This window comes from Penicillium verrucosum (genome assembly GCF_028828655.1).
Source record: "Penicillium verrucosum strain IBT 35672 chromosome Unknown utg000004l_segment0_segment0, whole genome shotgun sequence".
Lineage (NCBI taxonomy): Eukaryota > Fungi > Ascomycota > Eurotiomycetes > Eurotiales > Aspergillaceae > Penicillium > Penicillium verrucosum.
The window spans coordinates 1,366,332-1,385,752 of record NW_026643213.1 but is presented as its reverse complement, the minus strand read 5'-3'; the positions used below and the strand labels follow the sequence as shown (position 1 = coordinate 1,385,752).

The 19,421-nt window shown below is 48.9% G+C and overlaps 9 protein-coding genes across 9 annotated transcripts; 5 read left to right on the top strand and 4 right to left on the bottom strand.

Moving 5' to 3' along the window:
• Nucleotides 1-304: 304 nt before the first annotated feature.
• N7516_009975 (uncharacterized protein) lies at nt 305-1,899 on the top strand (the record flags this gene model as incomplete). The annotated part of the gene is made up of 4 exons (XM_057222694.1): nt 305-438; nt 490-1,081; nt 1,133-1,504; nt 1,567-1,899. The coding sequence occupies 4 exons, from the start codon at nt 305-307 to the stop codon at nt 1,897-1,899; spliced, it is 1,431 nt and encodes a 476-aa protein (XP_057069915.1).
• Nucleotides 1,900-2,494: 595 nt separating this feature from the next.
• On the top strand, nt 2,495-2,893 carry N7516_009974 (uncharacterized protein; the record flags this gene model as incomplete). The annotated part of the gene is made up of 1 exon (XM_057222693.1): nt 2,495-2,893. The coding sequence occupies one exon, from the start codon at nt 2,495-2,497 to the stop codon at nt 2,891-2,893; it is 399 nt and encodes a 132-aa protein (XP_057069914.1).
• A 586-nt stretch (nt 2,894-3,479) lies between these two features.
• N7516_009973 (SDR family NAD(P)-dependent oxidoreductase) lies at nt 3,480-4,315 on the top strand (the record flags this gene model as incomplete). Its single annotated transcript, XM_057222692.1, has 3 exons — nt 3,480-3,859; nt 3,937-4,062; nt 4,129-4,315. 3 exons carry the CDS (start codon nt 3,480-3,482, stop codon nt 4,313-4,315), a joined length of 693 nt encoding a protein of 230 aa, XP_057069913.1.
• A 242-nt stretch (nt 4,316-4,557) lies between these two features.
• N7516_009972 (uncharacterized protein) lies at nt 4,558-5,815 on the bottom strand (the record flags this gene model as incomplete). Its single annotated transcript, XM_057222691.1, has 2 exons — nt 4,558-4,749; nt 4,808-5,815. Coding segments are annotated over 2 exons (1,200 nt in total), but the record flags the coding sequence as incomplete, so codon positions are not given.
• A 991-nt stretch (nt 5,816-6,806) lies between these two features.
• N7516_009971 (putative C6 transcription factor) lies at nt 6,807-9,475 on the bottom strand (the record flags this gene model as incomplete). Its single annotated transcript, XM_057222690.1, has 4 exons — nt 6,807-6,881; nt 6,939-7,354; nt 7,413-8,691; nt 8,762-9,475. The coding sequence occupies 4 exons, from the start codon at nt 9,473-9,475 to the stop codon at nt 6,807-6,809; spliced, it is 2,484 nt and encodes an 827-aa protein (XP_057069911.1).
• Nucleotides 9,476-10,193: 718 nt separating this feature from the next.
• N7516_009970 (Zn(II)2Cys6 transcription factor) lies at nt 10,194-11,576 on the bottom strand (the record flags this gene model as incomplete). The annotated part of the gene is made up of 1 exon (XM_057222689.1): nt 10,194-11,576. One exon carries the CDS (start codon nt 11,574-11,576, stop codon nt 10,194-10,196), a length of 1,383 nt encoding a protein of 460 aa, XP_057069910.1.
• A 1,481-nt stretch (nt 11,577-13,057) lies between these two features.
• Nucleotides 13,058-14,787, top strand: sld2 (the record flags this gene model as incomplete). The annotated part of the gene is made up of 3 exons (XM_057222688.1): nt 13,058-13,208; nt 13,278-13,364; nt 13,424-14,787. The coding sequence occupies 3 exons, from the start codon at nt 13,058-13,060 to the stop codon at nt 14,785-14,787; spliced, it is 1,602 nt and encodes a 533-aa protein (XP_057069909.1).
• Nucleotides 14,788-15,880: 1,093 nt separating this feature from the next.
• Nucleotides 15,881-16,972, bottom strand: N7516_009968 (RING finger domain protein; the record flags this gene model as incomplete). The annotated part of the gene is made up of 2 exons (XM_057222687.1): nt 15,881-16,710; nt 16,771-16,972. 2 exons carry the CDS (start codon nt 16,970-16,972, stop codon nt 15,881-15,883), a joined length of 1,032 nt encoding a protein of 343 aa, XP_057069908.1.
• A 199-nt stretch (nt 16,973-17,171) lies between these two features.
• On the top strand, nt 17,172-19,135 carry N7516_009967 (rRNA 2'-O-methyltransferase fibrillarin-like protein; the record flags this gene model as incomplete). The annotated part of the gene is made up of 6 exons (XM_057222686.1): nt 17,172-17,319; nt 17,380-17,427; nt 17,487-17,668; nt 17,724-17,992; nt 18,059-18,283; nt 18,331-19,135. The coding sequence occupies 6 exons, from the start codon at nt 17,172-17,174 to the stop codon at nt 19,133-19,135; spliced, it is 1,677 nt and encodes a 558-aa protein (XP_057069907.1).
• Between the last annotated feature and the right edge of the window lie 286 nt (nt 19,136-19,421).

Here is a 19,421-nt window from a genome sequence, read left to right as displayed (position 1 = left end):
GAGGGACGAAGATAGAAACTTCTTTTAATATTGGAGTGTCTCGGCATGTTCAATTTGAGATTAATGTATTAAAAGGGAAGCCGTTCTCATTTATATACTGTGAGTCTGACCATCTATCTCATATATCATATCCCGAGCCCTCATTGGACGCCAATGCCAAATTTGCGTTAATACCGAGTTGGATGGCGTGATAGAGTCAAACTAGTATCACACCCGGGATATCCCCATTTTCGACGGCTCGGCCGAGATAAATTCGGACGTTAAAGAGCGACTATATACCCAAATCTCCCTCAAATATCACACCATGCCGCAGATTAAAAGCATAGCCATCATCGGGGCCGGCCCAGCTGGCGCCATTGCAGTCGATGCACTAGCACAAGAGAAAACATTCGATGTTATCCGTGTATTCGAAAGACAGGAGAAAGCCGGCGGATGCTGGTATGTTACTCTAAATATATTCACCTATTCCCAACTCTAATAAAACAACAGGGTATCACGAGATGACGAGCCGCCTCAGCAGTTCGACTTTGATGGTCTATCTGCCCGAACAGCAGATGCGCCTCTGAAAATCCCAGAGCACCTCCCGTGCCGGACGCCTGTAGTCTCCCAAGATCGTTTCACGGACTCTCCCGTGTACCCGACGCTAGAGACTAATGTGAACGCGGGAGCCATGTCGTTCTCTCAAGAGGAGATTCCTACAGTTCGATCGCAGTGGTCGATCGAGCGTCATGGTGCAGACACGCCTTTCCGGCACCATTCGGTCATCCAGAAGTATATTGAGGACTTGTTTAACCGGAAGGGGTACCAGGATCTTGTTCAGTACAATACTACTGTTGAACGCGCGATCAAAGATCCCAACACCCTGAAATGGGTGCTTACTTACCGCCGGACGGAAGTTCTGGATGGTGCCAAGTCGGATTACTGGTGGTCTGAGGAGTATGATGCAGTTGTGGTGGCTTCGGGCCATTACGCAGTGCCGTTTATTCCTATGATCCCTGGTTTGAAGGAGTTTGCTGCGAGATATCCTGGTAGTGTTGAACATACAAAGCATTACCGCGGGCCTAGGAAATATCAGGGAAAGGTAAATAAAGGTTCCACGATATTGTTCGACCACCCCGCTTACATATCGCAGAAAGTCATCACTGTCGGAGCGTCTGTTTCTGCCGCTGATACGGCAGTGAGCCTGGTTGATAGTGCTCAGACACCAGTCATTGCCGTGGTTCGTGGTCGTTACAACGCCTATTTCGGAGATCTCGCTTTCCAGCACCCTAAGATCCAGCGTCGCCCGCCAATCTCACACATCACCAGTAATGACCAAGGCGAACGGACCGTGCATTTTGAAGACGGTACCTCTGAAACCGGTGTCGACCATCTCATTTTTGGAACTGGCTTTAGCTGGACCCTGCCTTTCTTACCTCAGGTTGCCATGCGTAACAATCGTGTGCCGGATCTCTACCAACATGTCTTTTATAGACATGATCCATCCCTAGTTTTTATCGGCGCTGTAAGTCTCTCAAACCGAAGAAGAAAGATTTCCAAAGCAAAAACTAACAAAAATACCCTTAGGTTGGTGCTGGATTGACCTTCAAAGTCTTCGAATGGCAAGCTGTCGCTGCCGCACGCGTTCTAGCCGGCAAAGTAAACCTGCCCTCGATCGCCGAGCAGGAAAAATGGGAAACCGACCGTATTGCAAAGAAGAGCGATGGTCCCGGGTTCACAGTCCTCAACCCCGAATTCGAGCCCTACTTCGAGAGCCTCCGCGAACTTGCGGGAGAACCTCGTGGTGGCGTAGGGCGACGTCTGCCTCGGTTCGAGCAGAAATGGCTGGCTGATTTCGACGAAGGCCATGAGCGCAGAAAGGAAATGTGGCGGCGAGCCAATCAATCCGCTCGATTGTAAATATGAACGTAAGGGTTATTGCTGTCAAGGGGTGTTACTCTCGAGGGGGTAAAGGAGTACGAGTACTTCATATTGCGTATTCTGTAGATAGAACGACGTCCAACATACTCCGTACATAGATCACAAATAAATACTTAAGCAAGGAGAACCCAAATGATTCCCACTTTCCCCTTTTGTCTCATGTTAGCACCAATTGACCATTTAAATAGTCCAATGGGGCCCTTTAGGATCAACGAATGAGTCCATCCCTACAGCTGAATATGTTTAGTTCGACTCCACTTCTTAAGCCAATATCTCCCCAACCTACGGCAAATAGGGGCTTGGCACTTTTCCCCCGGTGTTCAGGAGTTCCCTAAAAAGAGAGAGCTTGGGACTATTTACGATTTTCATATGCCCTTAAAATCCATTTCCTTTCCCTTTAAATCCCACCGATCATCCCTTCCCTCTGCGAACGCCGTCGAACCACATATCTTTCTCTCTCTCCACGAACCACAATCGTCTGCCCATCCCCGCTCTAAATAACAGCTAAAATCTTGTTCCGCATCGCGTCGCGAAATCTCCCGCACCGGATCACCCCGGCAAGCGCAAACACACCATGACACCTCCCATCAGAAACAACTCCAACGGCACGCAATTCACACAGCCGGCTGAATGTTATAACTCGCGCGACGCGGTATCGGCCATGCCTTCCAATATCGAATATTATAATCAGGTCCCGCTATACCAGACAAAAGACAACTACCGAGATATGAGGGCGGTCTTGCAGTCTTGCTGTTCGAATGGGGTGTGGATTTCGGAGGATCCGGATCCTTGCACGGTGATTTGTGATTCGACCTCCTCGGCTGAAGCTAAGAAGGTCATGTACTGCTTAAATGCTGAGCAGGTTGTTCATGGGACAAAATTGGAGAAGACTTCTGGGGCAGTCAGGCGTCCCGCGGTGGGATGGGTGTCTTTGATTATTGGGGGAATGCTTTTGTCTGGGATGTTTATTTGATGGGAATAGAGGGGTGTTGGTTTTTGTTGTAGTTTGAGATACCCCATTTGCGATTTATGGAGTTGGTTTGATGAGATGTGAATATATTGCTGTAGATACTGCTGGGAAGCTACTATATACGCAAGAAACTTGTCGATATATAACTATCTATATTCAATTAATATGACTTAGGATGGGTCATTCTTCTCTATACTAATTACTAGGAAATAACTATAAGACTTCTTGGCAAGCCCTAATCAACTTGGCAATAACAAGCATTTGATGCATGGGCACGTCAAATAAACAAGCACTTTCATCTCTGCAATGCAACCCACTCGCCGAGTGTGTGCGTATGTAGGAATATACATACCCGAATTCCACCATTTAGCCTATTCTTCATCAAATGCAACTCGAAAATACCCGAACATGTCCCCAGATTAGCCACGGAGAATCTCCGACCCCACGTTATATCCCCGCCATTATTCAAGGTAACCGTCACATCCCACGTGTAGCACAAGTTAGTTATGTACAACACTCCCAATTGATAACAACCCCCCCCAATCCCACAAACCAAAACCCATACCCAACAAACCCACACCAAAAGAAAATGGACTCCGTCAAAGGCAAAGTGTACGCCGTAACCGGCCTGGGCGGAATCGGACTCGCTGTCGCACGCCAACTACATTCCCAAGGCGCCCTCCTCTCCCTGGCAGACCTAAGCGAAAAAGTCCTCTCAACAGCCCGACAGACCATCGAAACAGAATCCGGTGTCTCAACAACTTCAACAATCACAACAACCGCATTGGACATCAGCAATGTCACCGCCGTACAAGATTGGATCGCCGGCACGGTGTCGCACTTCGGGCGATTGGACGGCGCAGCCAATATGGCCGGCACTATTGGCAAGCAACACGGCACTGGTAAATTCGTCGACCAGGATGACGCAGAATGGGATATGTTGATGCGTGTCAATGTCACCGGGTTGATGTATTGTCTGCGCGCGCAGCTGAGAGCGATTACTGCCACTGCGCCTGGGGGAAGGGGAGCATTGTTAATGCGTCCAGTATTCAGGGGATTAAGGGGTTTGCGTTGCATGCTGCTTATTCGACTACCAAGCATGCTGTTTCTGGGTTGACGAGGTCTGTTTCGAAGGAGGTTGGGCCGGATATTAGGGTTAACGCTGTTGCGCCGTGAGTATTTATGTGTTTGGTTGCTTTTTTTTTTGGTGAGAGCGTTGGCTAATTGGGTTGTGTTAGTGGTTCGATTCAGACGCCTTTGCTGGAGAGGGCGACGGAAATTCAGGGTGGAATTACTATTCCACCAGTTACTATCCCGCGCATCGGGACGGGCGAGGAGGTTGCTCAGACAGTTGTTTTTTTGCTCAGTGATGCTTCGTCGTATACCACTGGACAGATTGTCAGTGTTGATGGTGGGTGGGAATAAGGTATTGGATCCAAAGGCATGTAGCGAGGTTGAGGGTTAGGGCATGAATTGTTGGGTTTAGCGCCATGGCTTGATGTGTTAATGACATGCATTGATGATGATGAACGGAATGAAATAATCGCTAGATGATAAACATAATACCGGGACAATCAAACGCCAGCGCTATGATATGAGTAGAATCGCTGAAAACACGAAGAAAAGAACAGGAGGACATTGTTATGACCATATGCACACCAATAAACCTATAAGTAGACATTAGCATAGAACACATAAACATTGCACAGTCTGCCCTTACCGAAAATGACCATCAGATACCCCCAGCCGGGAAGTTGAGGTCCATAAACGAAGGCGGCACTGCTTGTGGCATTTTGGCCTCCAGCAGGCACCGGCCACCCATCCTCATAGTTCAGATAGTTCCAGCCGAGCTGAGCTTGCTGCGAGAACAGTTAGTTCAAATACCAACCCGACAACAAAGACACAATTAAGACTCACCCCATGCTTGAACCCAGTCGACGTATTCAAGTAATGATAATAGAGAATATCGGGCATGGAATCGTTCTTCCCACCCACGACACCCAATCCACCAGGAGCATACACAACCCCATGATTGGAACCATAAACCACCGTGCCACCTCCATCAAGCAACGATTTCCCCTTCCTATCCTCAAAAGGCCCACGCACATCCTTCGACCTTCCAACGCGAATACTATACTCCTTCCCACGCGCAGGGAATTTCTCCTTGAAATTACAACAATTCCCATAACTAAACCAAAGATAATAAAACCCCTCTCGAAAACCCATCCACGGCCCCTCCTCAGGCTTAGACTTCGCACGCGGGATAAACGTCAACTGCACAGCATCCGGCGCATCTGCATCCTTAACAGAAAGCAAATCATCCGCCAGCGGAACCTGCCATATATCCTGCCAGAAGCTTCCATAGTTGAGATAGGTCTGACCGGAGTCCTGATCAACGCTCACAGACGCATCAATGGCATTCGTAATCGTGTACGGCCACACCTCGGACCCAGCGCCTTCGCCCGTATTAATGACGACGCCGTGATCTGTCCAGGGACTGCCGTCAAGGGCTGTTGTCGTTGCGACGCCAATCGCGCTGTTGCGGGACCCTTTCACGCTTAGCGTGTAGTAGCAGTAGAACATGCCGTTTCTTTCGATTGTTGTTGGTGCCCAGGGTCGTGACTGGTTGCCTTTTGGGATTATGCTGTCGCCCGCTAGAACTGTGCCGAGCTGTTCCCATGGACCGGATAGGTTGGCTGATTTGAAGATTGGGATGTTGATCCCGCCTTTGAAGAGGTAGTAGTGCTCATCGTAGATGATGATGTTGGGGTCGTGGGCTGCGATGTTTCCTGGATTTGCCAGTGGGAATTTGTCTGTTGTTTGGTATACTTGTTTCGCGTTGTGTCCTAAGTCTTGGGCTGGAACGGCCCCCGCAAGTGAGGCTGCGATCGCGATGATTATTAAGAGGAATGGGGGGGTGATGCATCTTCGAGATGATTATGTACATTGAATTATGTGCGATGCGGATGCAGAGATTATATGAGGGGAATTGGCCTGGCTGGCCGGGGAATGTGGAGTTATCAGATCGTGATACACATGGCTCTTCAGTTTTTCTTCAATGGATGATTGAATGGTCAATGCAGTGAAAGGGGGAAGAGGGAAGGTAGAGTAGAAACGAGGACAGGAGAATTGAAAGCGAGGGAGAAACAAAACACATGGTATGAATATGCAAGTGGCAAGGGAAACAAAAAAGAGAAAACAAAAAAGAAGCACAGCCTTCGAGCCTCATCCAAGTTAATTGCAAAGCCAAGTGTTTTAGGGGGCTTTGGCGGCTATATTTGGAATGCTACCTGATGGTACCTAGCACCAAGGCTATTCTTTGCCTTATACCGAGGTACCTCCAGGTACTAGACCCGCAACTCTCAAGGCACCCAGATTTCTGATGGACTTTCGTTGACTTTGCATCTTTATTTGTTGATTATTCTTCATGTCTCTTGTTCTCTTGTTTTTAGTATTGCTTTGTGCAAATCAGCCTGTGCCATATGACATATGTTGTGGATGTACATACAATAATTGAATATCGTCCCCACAATAGCTAGAATAATGATCAGTGACCAATAATATACTTCACGTTAGAAGGCAAGGATCTTTACAAACACAACGCACAACTGTCAAAGCTAGCTCGGCACTTGCGAGTAAGGGTGAACATATGCGACTGTGCTTTCTTCTCTGAAGTGCACCCCTTGCATGCCGTCAATGCTGATATCTCCGATCATGATCTCATGGTGGACACGACTGATTGACGACATTCATGATTACGCAAGATGTCGATGACCGCTTTCTTGACATTTACTATGGGTATTCCGTGAGTAAGTTCAAATATATACAATGGCAGTGGCATAGCAAATGCAGAAAGATCAGACATATATCGTATAGCGTCTGTATAAAATGTCAAACCCCGCTCGAACCGCCCTGTTCAACAGGGAAACGTCATGCTTGTCAGATCCTCCCAATCGAAGATCTCTAAGAAAGGATCGAACTCGCCAGGCGGCTGGAAAGTCATGGTTAGCACGAAGAAGACGAGGACGAAGGATGACGTGGAACTCACTATCACGCCGGGTTGCGGCGGTGGATGCATCCCATTGGGATCAAATTCGGGCTGCATCACAGGTGTCATTGTGGGAGCCGCCATAAATGCAGCCACCTGGTTGTTCTTGAAATTGCCCATCCCCTTGTCGCCGAGGTGGTCGCAGTTCATATGGCGGGTGAAGAGAATCTGCGCAAATGATAGGACCCGCTCGACAACCTGCTGCTTGTACATAGTTGCCTGTGTCGGCCAGAGTCGGGATTTGACTAGTGCGACGATCGTTGAGAGGAAATAATAGTCTTTTGCTCCCTTGGTCATTAAAATGGAGCGCTCTTCCAGGGCGATCAGAGCTGTTTCTACGAGTGATAGGAGCGACTCGGGGATACCGGGTATATTGTGGAGAATAAAGGTTGATGAGATGGGGTGGGAGGGAGCAGCTGCAAAGTATGAGTTTGGGTTCTCGTGGTCAAGTATTGAATCGCAGGCCAAACTTACAGTTGTCGAATTCGGTTGTGTGTAGCAATTGGCAAATAGAAATATAGGCTTGGATAGTCCATTCACCAAGCATAGATAGCGATAGAGTTCGCGAGATCTCGTGTACCCGGCGCTGGGTGGACAGTATTCTGATCGCAGCATCCAAGCGAGTACGCGCGGAGGGAGCAAAGAGTGATTCTCGCCGTGCTTCAATGGCGAAAGGGGTATGGACAGACAATAAGGACTGGGAAAGTTTGGTCTCAATCAAACCTTTCCACAATGTTACTTTGTGCTGGGTGACGATGTCATTGGGGTCTGCTATCACCCACGTAGGAATCCGAGAAAGATGCCGGGTGAGCTCACTGTCTAGGCGCTGAATATCCTCATATCGACAGCTGATCCGTGGGGAGTGCATGAGAGAACATGCTTGAAGTCGAAGAGATAGCGAGCGACTCATGATAGACTGGAAAGATGAGTCGGTAACTTCACTCAGTGGTCGACATTCGGGAACTTCAGTACTGTTCTCGTGGATGTCGTCATCGTATATGTTTAGACCCGGAGCCACATCATAGTCGAAGCTTTGTACTGACGGTGGCATTCCCCGGTCAAGAGCAATCTGCAGATCCAGTTCCACAATGGTTGTCCATATTCGCCGTCGCATCTCCTTATTGAATACGGAGATCTGTGTGTACCGGCTGGGGTCGCGATGGTATCCTGCCATCATTGCTTGCTTGACCAATGTACTGGTTGTGAGCCAAGCCTGGCTGCGCCTCATTCCGTGGGAGTTATGTGCCAAAATCAACAGAATAGAGAGTCGCATTGATGTGATCTCAGGACGCTTCGTGTGAAGATTCTCGATCCATTTCCCTGCGTGCAGCGTCCACTCCACTGCAGACTGGCACTTGAGTTCGCCCGCACTTTTTGACTGCAGACTAGCAAAATCTGCAAGGTTCCATGCGCAAGAAAGGACCAACAATAATTGAACTGCAAAGGCAGCAGATATTGAAGCCGGGCTGTCTAACATGGCCCAGAATTGCTCAAGTTCTCGTAAGAAGGATGGAACGTGAAGAATGCGGTGAGTGGACTCTATATAAGTGATGTACAACCCAACCAGCTCATCAACCACACCACGCGAGGGCATCATGCTAATTAGTGAAGCGGTAGTAGGGTCCGGAAAGGGCCGAGTGATCACCATAACTTTGAATAGGCCGCGCTTAATCCTTCTCAGGTCCGGCTGAAGTTGCGCGAAAACCGGGGTAGAGAGCCTGATCTCCTCTGCAAACGATCTTATATCCGGAAACTGTGAATATGTCAGCATCCGTATTTTGATTGCCATTGTTAGCAAATGGAAACTGGAGCGGGGGACAGACCTGTGCTACTAGACTGGCAAAAATGCCTGACCCGCTAAACCGCGTTTTAGTTTCACGGCCCCTCATCATCATGCGAGGAGCGAGGTCGAGCTGGTCCGTAGGTGACAACGGGTCCTCTTCTTCGTCAATGTGCACATCGTCGACCTGCGACCGTGCCCGCAAACCATGCTCCGATACGGGGGCCGGACGCTTGGGACGCTGTAGAACACCCGTGTTCAGATAAGTTTCTTGATTAACAGCAGCCTTAGGAGCGCCGAGAACAGTTTCCAAAAAGCAGTCCTTTCGCTCCCTATCGTGTGGTCCACCTCTGTAGGGAGGTGCAAGAGCATGGCCTGAAAGGCCATGATACTGGTGATGCATTGGACCGCCGGCCATAGCCATACGAGGTGGATCACTAGTTGGGAAAGTTTCCGTCCGAGTTGACACCGTCGGTATCCCCGAATCCGGAGGTGTCTCTATTGGCGTATCTCTGGACATGGATACCGCAGACCCTCGGTCGGAGGTAAATGCAGTATTGGTGACAGTAGTGGGCTGCTGCCATAAAAAGCCATCTTCATATGTGCATTTATTCGGGGTTCTGCTTTTCAAACACCGACTGCAAGTTGGATACTCGCGATCGCATCGCAACTTCCGCGTGCGACATTGGGTGCACGCCATTGTACGGCGACGGCGCTTGCGCACACGATCGGGCTGAATATTGCCTTGAATATCCATCTCGGGTGTTGAAGACAAGCTTATACTTGGAAAAGATCTTACATCCGAGATGTAAGGAAAGTCTCGTGGAAATTGGCTTCAGCTCTCGGCTTACGTTGTCCCGCTCGGGGCCGTAGAACTTCCTAATCCGGAAAGTCTGACCGACGTGGGATTTTGATTTTGATTTTCTTTTCTCCCGCTCGTTACCTCGCTCAATGGACGATGAATAGGACATCTCTTTTCTTTTCTTTTCTTTTCTTCTCTTCTTTCTTCACGATCCCCTGCATACTCCCTTTAGTATATACTTTCTCAGACCAACAATGTCCCAACTCCGATGGTTCCGTGAACAACCCGACGCCAAGGGGGCTCGGCATAAGGTGGCCGCCTCTATACAGTGTTTTGTTTCGCAATATCACAGACGGCTCTATACGCTATCTTTCAAAGAGGGCTAAGTTGAGGCTAATGTTGAGTGCTCAGTTTCTGCGGATCTGATAAGACCAGTCTTCAAGGTACACCTGTCGGGCTCGACGAATAATTTCCAATCGTCTAAAGTTAGTAGGATATGACATGACATGGATGTGTTGATGTAGATCAAATACAGGGATGCTAAGTGGCCGTAATTCACCACGCAGTTAGACTAAATAAACTAGCCATAATATAAAACGGGGGGCAGATAACATCAAAAAATGTCATTAATACATGGTATTCGCTTCAACGCTTATAGTAATTACAGTACCAGCTAGATCACAAGCACATGTTCACCTAGTGATCGAAACATATCCCACCAATCCCCATTATGCCGCGGTGACTTCCATAAATCTTCCAACGCTGCGCGAACCAACAGCACGGAGTTGAAGCGCAAATATTTGTATATAGAATCAAGTCTCTCCAAGACAAATGTCTGCTGATCTTGCAGGAACGTATGGGCGCCCATGACGTATAATGGAAATATTATACAGTTGTGGGCTTTTGAAAGAGGCGAGATATTTCTGATGCATTCTACACACGACTGGACATGCTGTTGTACCAAAGAATGCCTTGGCGGAAGGCCACATATTGCTCGGTAGAGGTAGACGAGGGCACTATGTTGAAAGGCACGTGTGAACGAATCGGCCTGCATCCTTGGTTCAAGCGTCGATTCTTGTACGGTGTAGGTATTGGGATTTTCGATATGGTCGAAATTGAGAATCTGGAATGACGGCTGTAGACACCGCTCAAAATCTCGCACGACTTCCACTGAAAGTGTCTCCGGGTCTCCCCTGATTTGCTGGCGATATAATGACATTTCTGTCATTATCCTAAACACCGATGCTAGTGTTGTGCCGTCGTATGTTTCTTGGTCCCACCACACCGTTCCGTGCTCTATCTGTGTCCAGATTTCAGCGGGAAAGCAAGGAGACCGATCATCTAGGAGAGCCTTTGTCAGGTCCGTAGATGCGAATTCTGATAGTAGCATAGTTGTATCCTTTTGGCCTATTTTGATAAGAGCAGTGAATCCTCCGAGATGATCAACAATTGCTTGGACGCCCACGTGGTGACTTGCCGTCGAAGCATATTGATGATCACATTCAATAAAGCCGTCCAAAAAGTACAGCAGGAAGACTGCGACAAGAAGAGGCGAAAGTGATGCCTGATTGCAGTTATTATTTCGAAGCTGCTCCCTGACTGAAGCTAGACAGCTCATTCTTTTATCAAACTGTGCGCTCACCGTGCTATTCCCAGCCTCATCTCGTAGTGTACGATGCGCCTCAGCCAATTCACATACAACCAGAAGTACCGGTTGGCATTCCATGGCTAGAGGGATGGGTGGAGGGCAAGGATGAGCCGCGGTGGTGAAAAGAGGCCACACAGCGAATTGGAAATATTCAAGGGCCTTACGATGCCTATTGCCCAAGGTATTGTCTTTCAAGTGCATGTTGAGGCCCGAAAACGGGGATTGATGCAGGGTCAGGCTTTGTGTTGGTAGAGTCTTTTTCCACCTGATCAAAAGCTTGTCATAACAGCACTTTGCCTCAGACGAGATACATCTCTGGCATAAGGGCTTTCCCAGATCACATTTCACCCGGCGTTGTTTGCATGGCCAACACGAGCCTTGAACCGTACGCTCACGCTTTGGCGGCATAGTTGTAGAGTTGTCATTGCGGGACAATATGAAGGAAGTTGAAAGAAAATGAGACTAAATATTGGGAACGTGGGAAGGTATTGGCCAAGATAACCGAAGCGGATACCCGTGGACGGGAAATTGATAAGAACTGCGGGGATATCACATGATTACGTCATATATTTACAGCACGTGGATGGCACGTGCATTATGGTTATCTGGGGATATCTGGAACTTCCAAGGTTGTTTTCTTTGTCCCCTTGGACAAAAAAGAGAAAATTAAAGAGAAAAACTGCTAATAATCAATAATCACGGATTATCCAATATGCAGGCTACTCAATATCATCCTCAACCGCTAGCTGCACTACTAGACTCTAGTAAAACAAGTGGGGCACTTGGTTTTCTAGTAGGAGTCTATATACTCCAGGCAAACAGGATCTGCCCCGCTGGTATTCAAACAGCTCGTCACTCAATATAAGTATCTGAACTATGGGTTCTCCTTGCCGGTTAAATCTTGGAAATCTGAGGACAATACATCGTGCGTTTCATCGGTGGAATCATCTCTGTTTTCCCTCAGGCTCTGTCAATTAAACACATCCAATAACCCTTTCGTATATTCAAAAGAAATAACAAGAGCATGTAGAAAGCGCGGAATCCAGTACGTGGGATATGGTGGCGTTTCGGGGAGATAAAAAGGTGCGGAGTTACGATTTGGCCCACACTAACTAGTTGACCTGAACAATCATCACTTGAACTGCATTGGCAATTGACTAAAATTAAAGGATCGACAAACAGCAAAAACCACCGATGAAGTATCGACCAATGGGTAATTTTTGCATCAAGATTGAGCTAGGATATGGGCCAGATGACCAAAGTAAAAGATCGAGCTGGCTTAGTTGTATTGTTGCCATGTTAGGAAAGTCCAAACCTGGAGGGCGAGTGCGCTCACATCGCTATGTTTGATACCGAGGATGGATGCTTCAAATAAAGCCAGCTACCTTGTCTATGAATAAAAGGATGCATATCTATAATGTCAATTGAATAGCCTGTTTCTAACAGAGCACTTTTGTCAGGTCATTGACTATGGCGACCTGTGATTTCAACCACCGTCATTTGTTTTCGGGCGATGGATCAACGATATTGAGTGTAGTGATGAACTTGCTGGTTTATAGGCCTTCCACAGCCCGCTCATAGGTTAACTCAATAATCAAAAGAGGCAGCACATAGTAAATTAAAAATAATATCCACAAGGATTCCACTATGCCCCGAAGGGCGAAATAAATACTCCGCGGTTGTATGCCTTCGGTTCATTATAACCCCACTTTTACGGAAGAAGCGTACCGCCTTCTGTTTGGGGTAGAGTGGTTATGCTGTGGCATAACCAGACCGCCTATCAGTTTGGTCCGACGTTAATTAGTTCGCGTCGCGTGACGCGCATATCGATCGATTTACTGCCAGGCTGCTCTTCTTCTAGGTTGTCTCGTACCACATACAATGCAACAATGGCCGACAACGTTCTTACTTCCAGTGCTCAGGTCGGCGCCGAAGCTATCAATGTTCGCGCCGAATTGAAAACATGGGAGAAAGCTTTCTCATCAGCCAATGGGGGCCGCAAAGCCGGACGGGATGATATCAAACAAAACTCCGATATTGGTATGTCAAGATTCGTGATATTGATTTAAAATGAGATAGATTACTAACTGGACATCGTTGATTTATTAGCGGCTAAATACAAGGAATACAGTCGACTCAAGGCCCTTGAAGCATCCCTAAGCAAGCGCGAAAATAGTCGACAGGAGCCATATGAAAGTCACTCTAAAAAGCGGAAACATGCATCCCCCCTGGTCAGGACAGTGCATATCTTCAAGTCACACCCCGCAAATCGTCTAGAGGACTCTTTGCGACTCCGTCCAACAATCGCTCCAAGCACCACCCTGCGCAGCTCGATCCGTATGACTCGCCGTCGACTCTTCGCAGACTCTTTAGTCCCAGTACACACCGGCAAGGATTGCCAGCACCATCGCCATTGAAGGCCGCAATTGGTCCCACGCCTCAACGGGATGGAAAGACATTGGGTCTGTTCGACATGCTATCCGAATCTGGTGGCAGTGGTGGAACGCCCTCCACAGCAAGGAAAACGAATAACCTAGCCGCCTCGTTCCGAACGCCATCCAAGAAAAGGCCCGTGAACACTATGCCCGAGGTTCCGGAAGAAGAGCCTCAACAGGAGACGCCTAGACTTGCGCGAACTCCTGCGTCTGAGACTAAGCAGTTCTATCTTGCAAATCTGTTCGCAACACCGACTACGATGCGTTATGCCGCAATGGTAGAAGCGGATGATAATGTAGATGCACAGAAGATAAATCCGCTAAACTTGGCCCCTGAAATATCACCCCAAGAAGCGCAATCTGGGACGCCGTCTTTCCTCCGTCGCTCCAACCCTGGTCGCTATCCTCCACCTAGCGCAAAGCATGATGGTCCAGGACTTAGTCCTATCGTTTCGCGCAAGCCGCAAAGATTCGCCAGCAAGGGGCTAACACATTTGGTCCAAGGCCTGCGGGACATGGAGGAAGATCGCATGGATGACGACTGGGATGTGATGCGCGAGATGGAGGAAGAGGCAGAGGCGAAAGAAGCTGCCAAGCTCCAGGTTGAGGACAGTCAAGGACCAGATGTGAACCGGAAGTACAAGAAGAAGGGCCAGAAGCGGACGACACGAAGAGTGATTATGAGACCGGTCATCCATCAACCGAAGCCGAAATCAACCCCAGCGCCTGCAACGGAGGAGGACTGGGAAGCCGAGGATGATGTCGTAGCAGTTCCTGAGACGCAGCAGCCACCTCCTGCTAGTGACGGCTGGGATGACGTCCCGAGTGACATTGAGCGAGCGGGCGAGGCCGCTTCCCTTCATACCGTGTCGGAGCCCGAGCTTGATACCGAGGCTGAATTAGATCCCGACTCGGACGATGATCCCGAGTTTGGAGAACAGCCAAAGCCTGTTGCCAGACCGAAGAGTTTCTCGGAGAGAATCAAGGAAGCTGTTTCATCCTCTGCCGCGAAATCACAGGAACAAGAACCCATGGGCAAACCTCCGAAGAAGCCTTCCGAGACTGCCGAAGCAAAGAAACCTCGTGCCCGGAAGATCAACCCCCAAGCTCATGCAAATTATCGATCAATAAGCATCAACAGAGGAGGTTCCTCGCGGGGTAGAGGGCGTTTCCGCCGGAAGTAAGAACGGGGCAGCTCTGCTTGCTTTTGATGAAGTGACGACTACATTCATATGTTTATTTAGCATCCATAGCACCTTCAATTTCAGATATCCATAGCCCACTCCACCTGTCCAGACCCGAGAATTATATACTTAAACAGTGGAATAGTCGATTCCGCAGTCCCGAGCAATAGTCCCTGTTCAACGAAGCAGATCCAAGCAACAAGAAATTCTACTGTTAGTGAAGAAAATGGCCGCTATACCCGTCCAAACAAGGAAATAGATAGGCATTGACAAAATTAGAGGTGCAGCGTGTAACCTTACAACAATACTTGTGTTACCCAACAGGTACAAGCTTATAATGACAGCATATTTGGTTAAGTTCAATTTCCACGGCCTAGGGATAGGTGTTCCCCTACAGCAATATACGAAAGGCCTGTTGTCAATCCACCTGTCTAATGTAAGATGGTACTCTCCGATCAGATATGCATCTTGGACAAGAGGAGAAAAAGGAGAAAAAGGAGACAGATTTCATTCTCACACACCGTAATATATCCCACGTCTTAAACGTGTTTCACAGGCGTTTGGCAAGAGAAGAGCCTTAGAGTTATGCTTTCAAGGGTTTTATATCCAACCTGCGACGCCGGGCCACCGAGGCCGTTGCTGTAAGACATGGTGCGAGTGCGTGTAAGGTGTAACATTGGGGTTTGAAATGGCTTGGTCGCACTTCCCGCACTCGTATGGCCCGTTTGACCAGATAGCTCCGGTTTGATTGATGTTTCCTTGTACCAGTACGGGACGACTCAGTGTAAGCGCAGGTCGATGTCAACATGCTTGTTGGCAGTGTGCGTAGATTAGTAAATTTTGTCTTTCCTTTCTGTTATTACCAGCTCCTTCTCTCGTAAGAGGGGGATGAGTGGAGTGGGGGGGGTTTAACTATGCCTATGATCTAAAATTCGTGCTCAAGACTTCCAATCTGAGGTCAGATGGAAGAGGAAAAGCACAATTCCTAACACGATTTTCAACGTATAAGGACATAGACATAATCAGGGATTGACCCTCTCCCTAGACAATCATCAAAGTTGTAGATGTAGTACCTTCATATTAAGCTGCATGTCTAATATGGATTATATCGCTGTTGAGCCTGCTGCAGCCGCCTAGAGCGATCAACCGCATCTTGGGACCTGGTCCTGTATGGTCTTCGAGATCTCTGCAGCCTACTCCGATTGTGTACCGGAGTCGGTGTGCGACCCGAGCCATCAGAGTCCCTATGTGCTCCTTGAGACGCACTCCGTGGAGTATTCGAGTACTGAACATGACGATCCCAGTCTTCCAAAGAATTATATGGACTCCTCAACCATGCCTGTAACTCGTGGAGGAACAGACAGGCATTTTCGCGGCCGATGAAATCACGCAACAGCTCCTCCGCCTGTCCAGCACTGCCTTTGAGATCGACCGTGCGCAAGATAGCGATGACATATTCCAGCAGAAATTCGGCATTGTTCGCCCTGCGATTCTCCAGCCGTTGAGGCCCAGGGCGCGAGACCTGGTGAGGTGTCCGTTCAACTTCCTCCGGTTCCGGATTCAAGAAAGAGAAGACTCGTAGCTCACGGCGGATCCACTTCCGAGCACGAGAGACAAGCTCTTCGTCACGAGCGAAGAGCTCTGGGGTCAATTCTCGGTACTGAGACAACCGATTGGATCCGACTCGCATGGAATATGTTTGGTTGCGATAGACATTGCGCCGACGCTCGAGCGGGTCATCTGGTTGTGGTCGCGCCGGGGGTGGAGGCCGACGCCCTCCTCGTGGGCCATAGCGATTGCTAGGGCGTGATCGAGTAGTGACTGCAGCTTTCGGGAATGTTGCGCTCGGGGGCGGGAGCTTGTATAGCTTCGTGCCTTGCGTGGCATTGAGGTTGTATTGCACTGCTGTCAGGTCGATTTTACCTGTTGTATTGTCAGTAGTCAAGTCTAGCCAACAGTATGTATGTCCACTGGTATTCGTACATAGGGGGCATTTGGGTTGCTGCTCAGTCCAACTGACAAGGCAGAGGAAGTCGAAGTTGGCATGTTGGCATGGCTGTGCCACACACGGCTCAGTGATAGTGTCTAAGCAAATAACACAAGGGTTTGCAGCCTCCTTCTCCTCATCCGCTACCTCTTTGAGAGTCCGCTGGAGGATTTCCTGTCGCAAATCGACATCATCCATACAGGCGACATGCCAGGGGTGGGTTGTAGGAGGTTCCGGTTTCTTCTGAGTCACGTTTGTCACGTTTATCGCACGGTCTCGGCGGCAAAACCAATTTCTCGGGAGGTCACCGCGCTTGCTTGTTTTGCGACTTCAACACTCTTTCTCTCCCAACTATGCGCTAATCTCCTCTGTCTCTCTCCTTTCTTTACCTGACAGAATGCGGTCTGCCAAAGTGGTCGTTTCGGAAAAACTCGCACGCATCGGCTCTACCAATATGTCGTACAGCACAGGAAGCGGGATTCAACGCCCACCGTATACAATCACCTCACTACGGCGTTGGTCGATTGTAAACAAGGAGTTGCCAGGTTAGCTCTCATTATAGTCCATTGCCCTTCCATGTCTCTAACAAGATTTCTCTCTTTCAGCCGTTTCTCAAATTCGCGCAATTCACGTCTACGATTTCGATAACACTTGTGAGCATATGCAAACTTGGAATAATCCGACAGTCGACCTCTAACATCAGCGTTCGCAGTATTTCTAAGTCCCCTACCAAATCCACAATTATGGCATGGCTCCTCAATCGGTTTCCTTCAGACCAATGATAGTTTCGCAACTGGAGGATGGTGGCACGACCCCAACATTCTCGCCGCTACAGGGAAAGGCATCGAGATAGAAGAGCCTCGCAAATGGGAAGGCTGGTGGAATGAGCAAATTGTGTGTCATCTATTATACATTGCATCTTTGGGGCGTTTCAACTGACTTTTTGCAGCTTAGTTTAGTTAGGAATAGCATGGAGCAGAAAGATGCGCTCACGGTGTTGCTGACCGGTCGAAGTGAGGCCGGCTTCTCAGAGACCATCAAGCGGATGGTCGCCAGTCAAAATCTTGAATTCGATCTCATTGGTCTCAAGCCCGAAGTTGGTCCAAATGGTCAACGGTTTGCGACAACAATGAACTTCAAACAGAACTTCCTTGAGGATCTTGTTTTTACTTACGAGCAGGCTGCGGAAATCCGCGTCTACGAGGACCGTGTCAGGCAGTAAGTTCCCCGCCACCGCCAATCTAATTAGAGAGTGAGCATTTCAGGGTGTTAATCTTCTACTAGTGTGAAAGGGTTCCGAGACTTCTTTGAGGGTCTGAACAGAGACCTTCAAAGTGGACCTTCTACTGAACGGATGCCCATCCTTGCCGAAGTCATCCAGGTAACTGAGGGCTGCACATACCTTGATCCCGTAATTGAGACTGCTGAGGTGCAGCGCATGGTCAATGCCCACAACCTCACACTGCGCAACCCTGCCTTGAACGTAACCAAGAGCCGTTGTGGACGGATGTATATCAAGCGAGTTGTGTTCTACACGGGATATCTGGTTTCCCCAGAGATTTCAAACAGCATGACGCAGAATTTGCTGGCACCATTACTCCCCCAGGGCTTGCTGAATCAAATGACCTGAAGTACATGGCTAACAGCATCCTAATTACCCCACGCCCAGCGCCCCGTTCAATCCTCGACAAGGTCGGAGGCATGGGCAAGAAACTAAAGTGGCAGGTTACCGGAACCGGAAACCTGGAGAACAAGATATGGGCGGCCCGCGTGGCGCCTATCCCAGCGACAGAAGCGTATCACACTGAGAACCCACTGCCAATTGTAGTACTGGCTGTTCGGAAAGGCGCTCGTCTCATCGATGCAGGGAAGATCCAAAACTGGCACCCCATTCCGGCGGACAGGGCCATGACGTTTGAGAGTGTGGTCGGCGAGAAGGTTGTCCTACGAGTTGAAGACACCGGAGAACATCGTCAAGGCGAGCAACCCCTGAACAGGAGTCAAAAGAGACGTTTCCAGCAGGAGGACGAAAATGTCGTCTGGCCACCCAGTCAAAACACTGGATTTGAGGGCCCATCTCAAGGCCGCGGCAACTACCCCTCTCAGCGTGGCGGAGGTGATGGACGTCACCAATATGATGATAATCCGCGAGGAAGAGGGGCTCATCGTGGTCGTGGCCGTGGTGCTGGACGTGGGCGCGGTAACAACAGCCGAGGCCGTGGCCGAGGTCGTGGTCGGGGTGAATACTACCAGTACAGGTCACTGGATGACCATAGCAATGGACATGATGGCGCATATGACGGCAAGGGTGGACAAAATGGTGGCGGAGGCGGAAGAGGGGGTTACTCCATGGACTATTGATATTCAACCTGTATTCGGGCACCCCAAAGCCGGAGTTTCGGAAGGCAGATCCACAGCCTGGTCTGCAGTATTATCCGTAACTTTACGATTCTTTCTTATGTCCAAGTTGGGCTCGTCTTGTTTTGAAAACTTGTAGTCTCTAATGGAAATGATTACAGAGAGGTAACGACTTTGAGGCCACTGGGAAATATATTCTAATCCACGGAGATCTCTACCTCGCTACAGAGGAGCAAGGAGAAGAAGCAAGATTGCCATAGGCTCCTATTCTACATACTACCACAGAGCA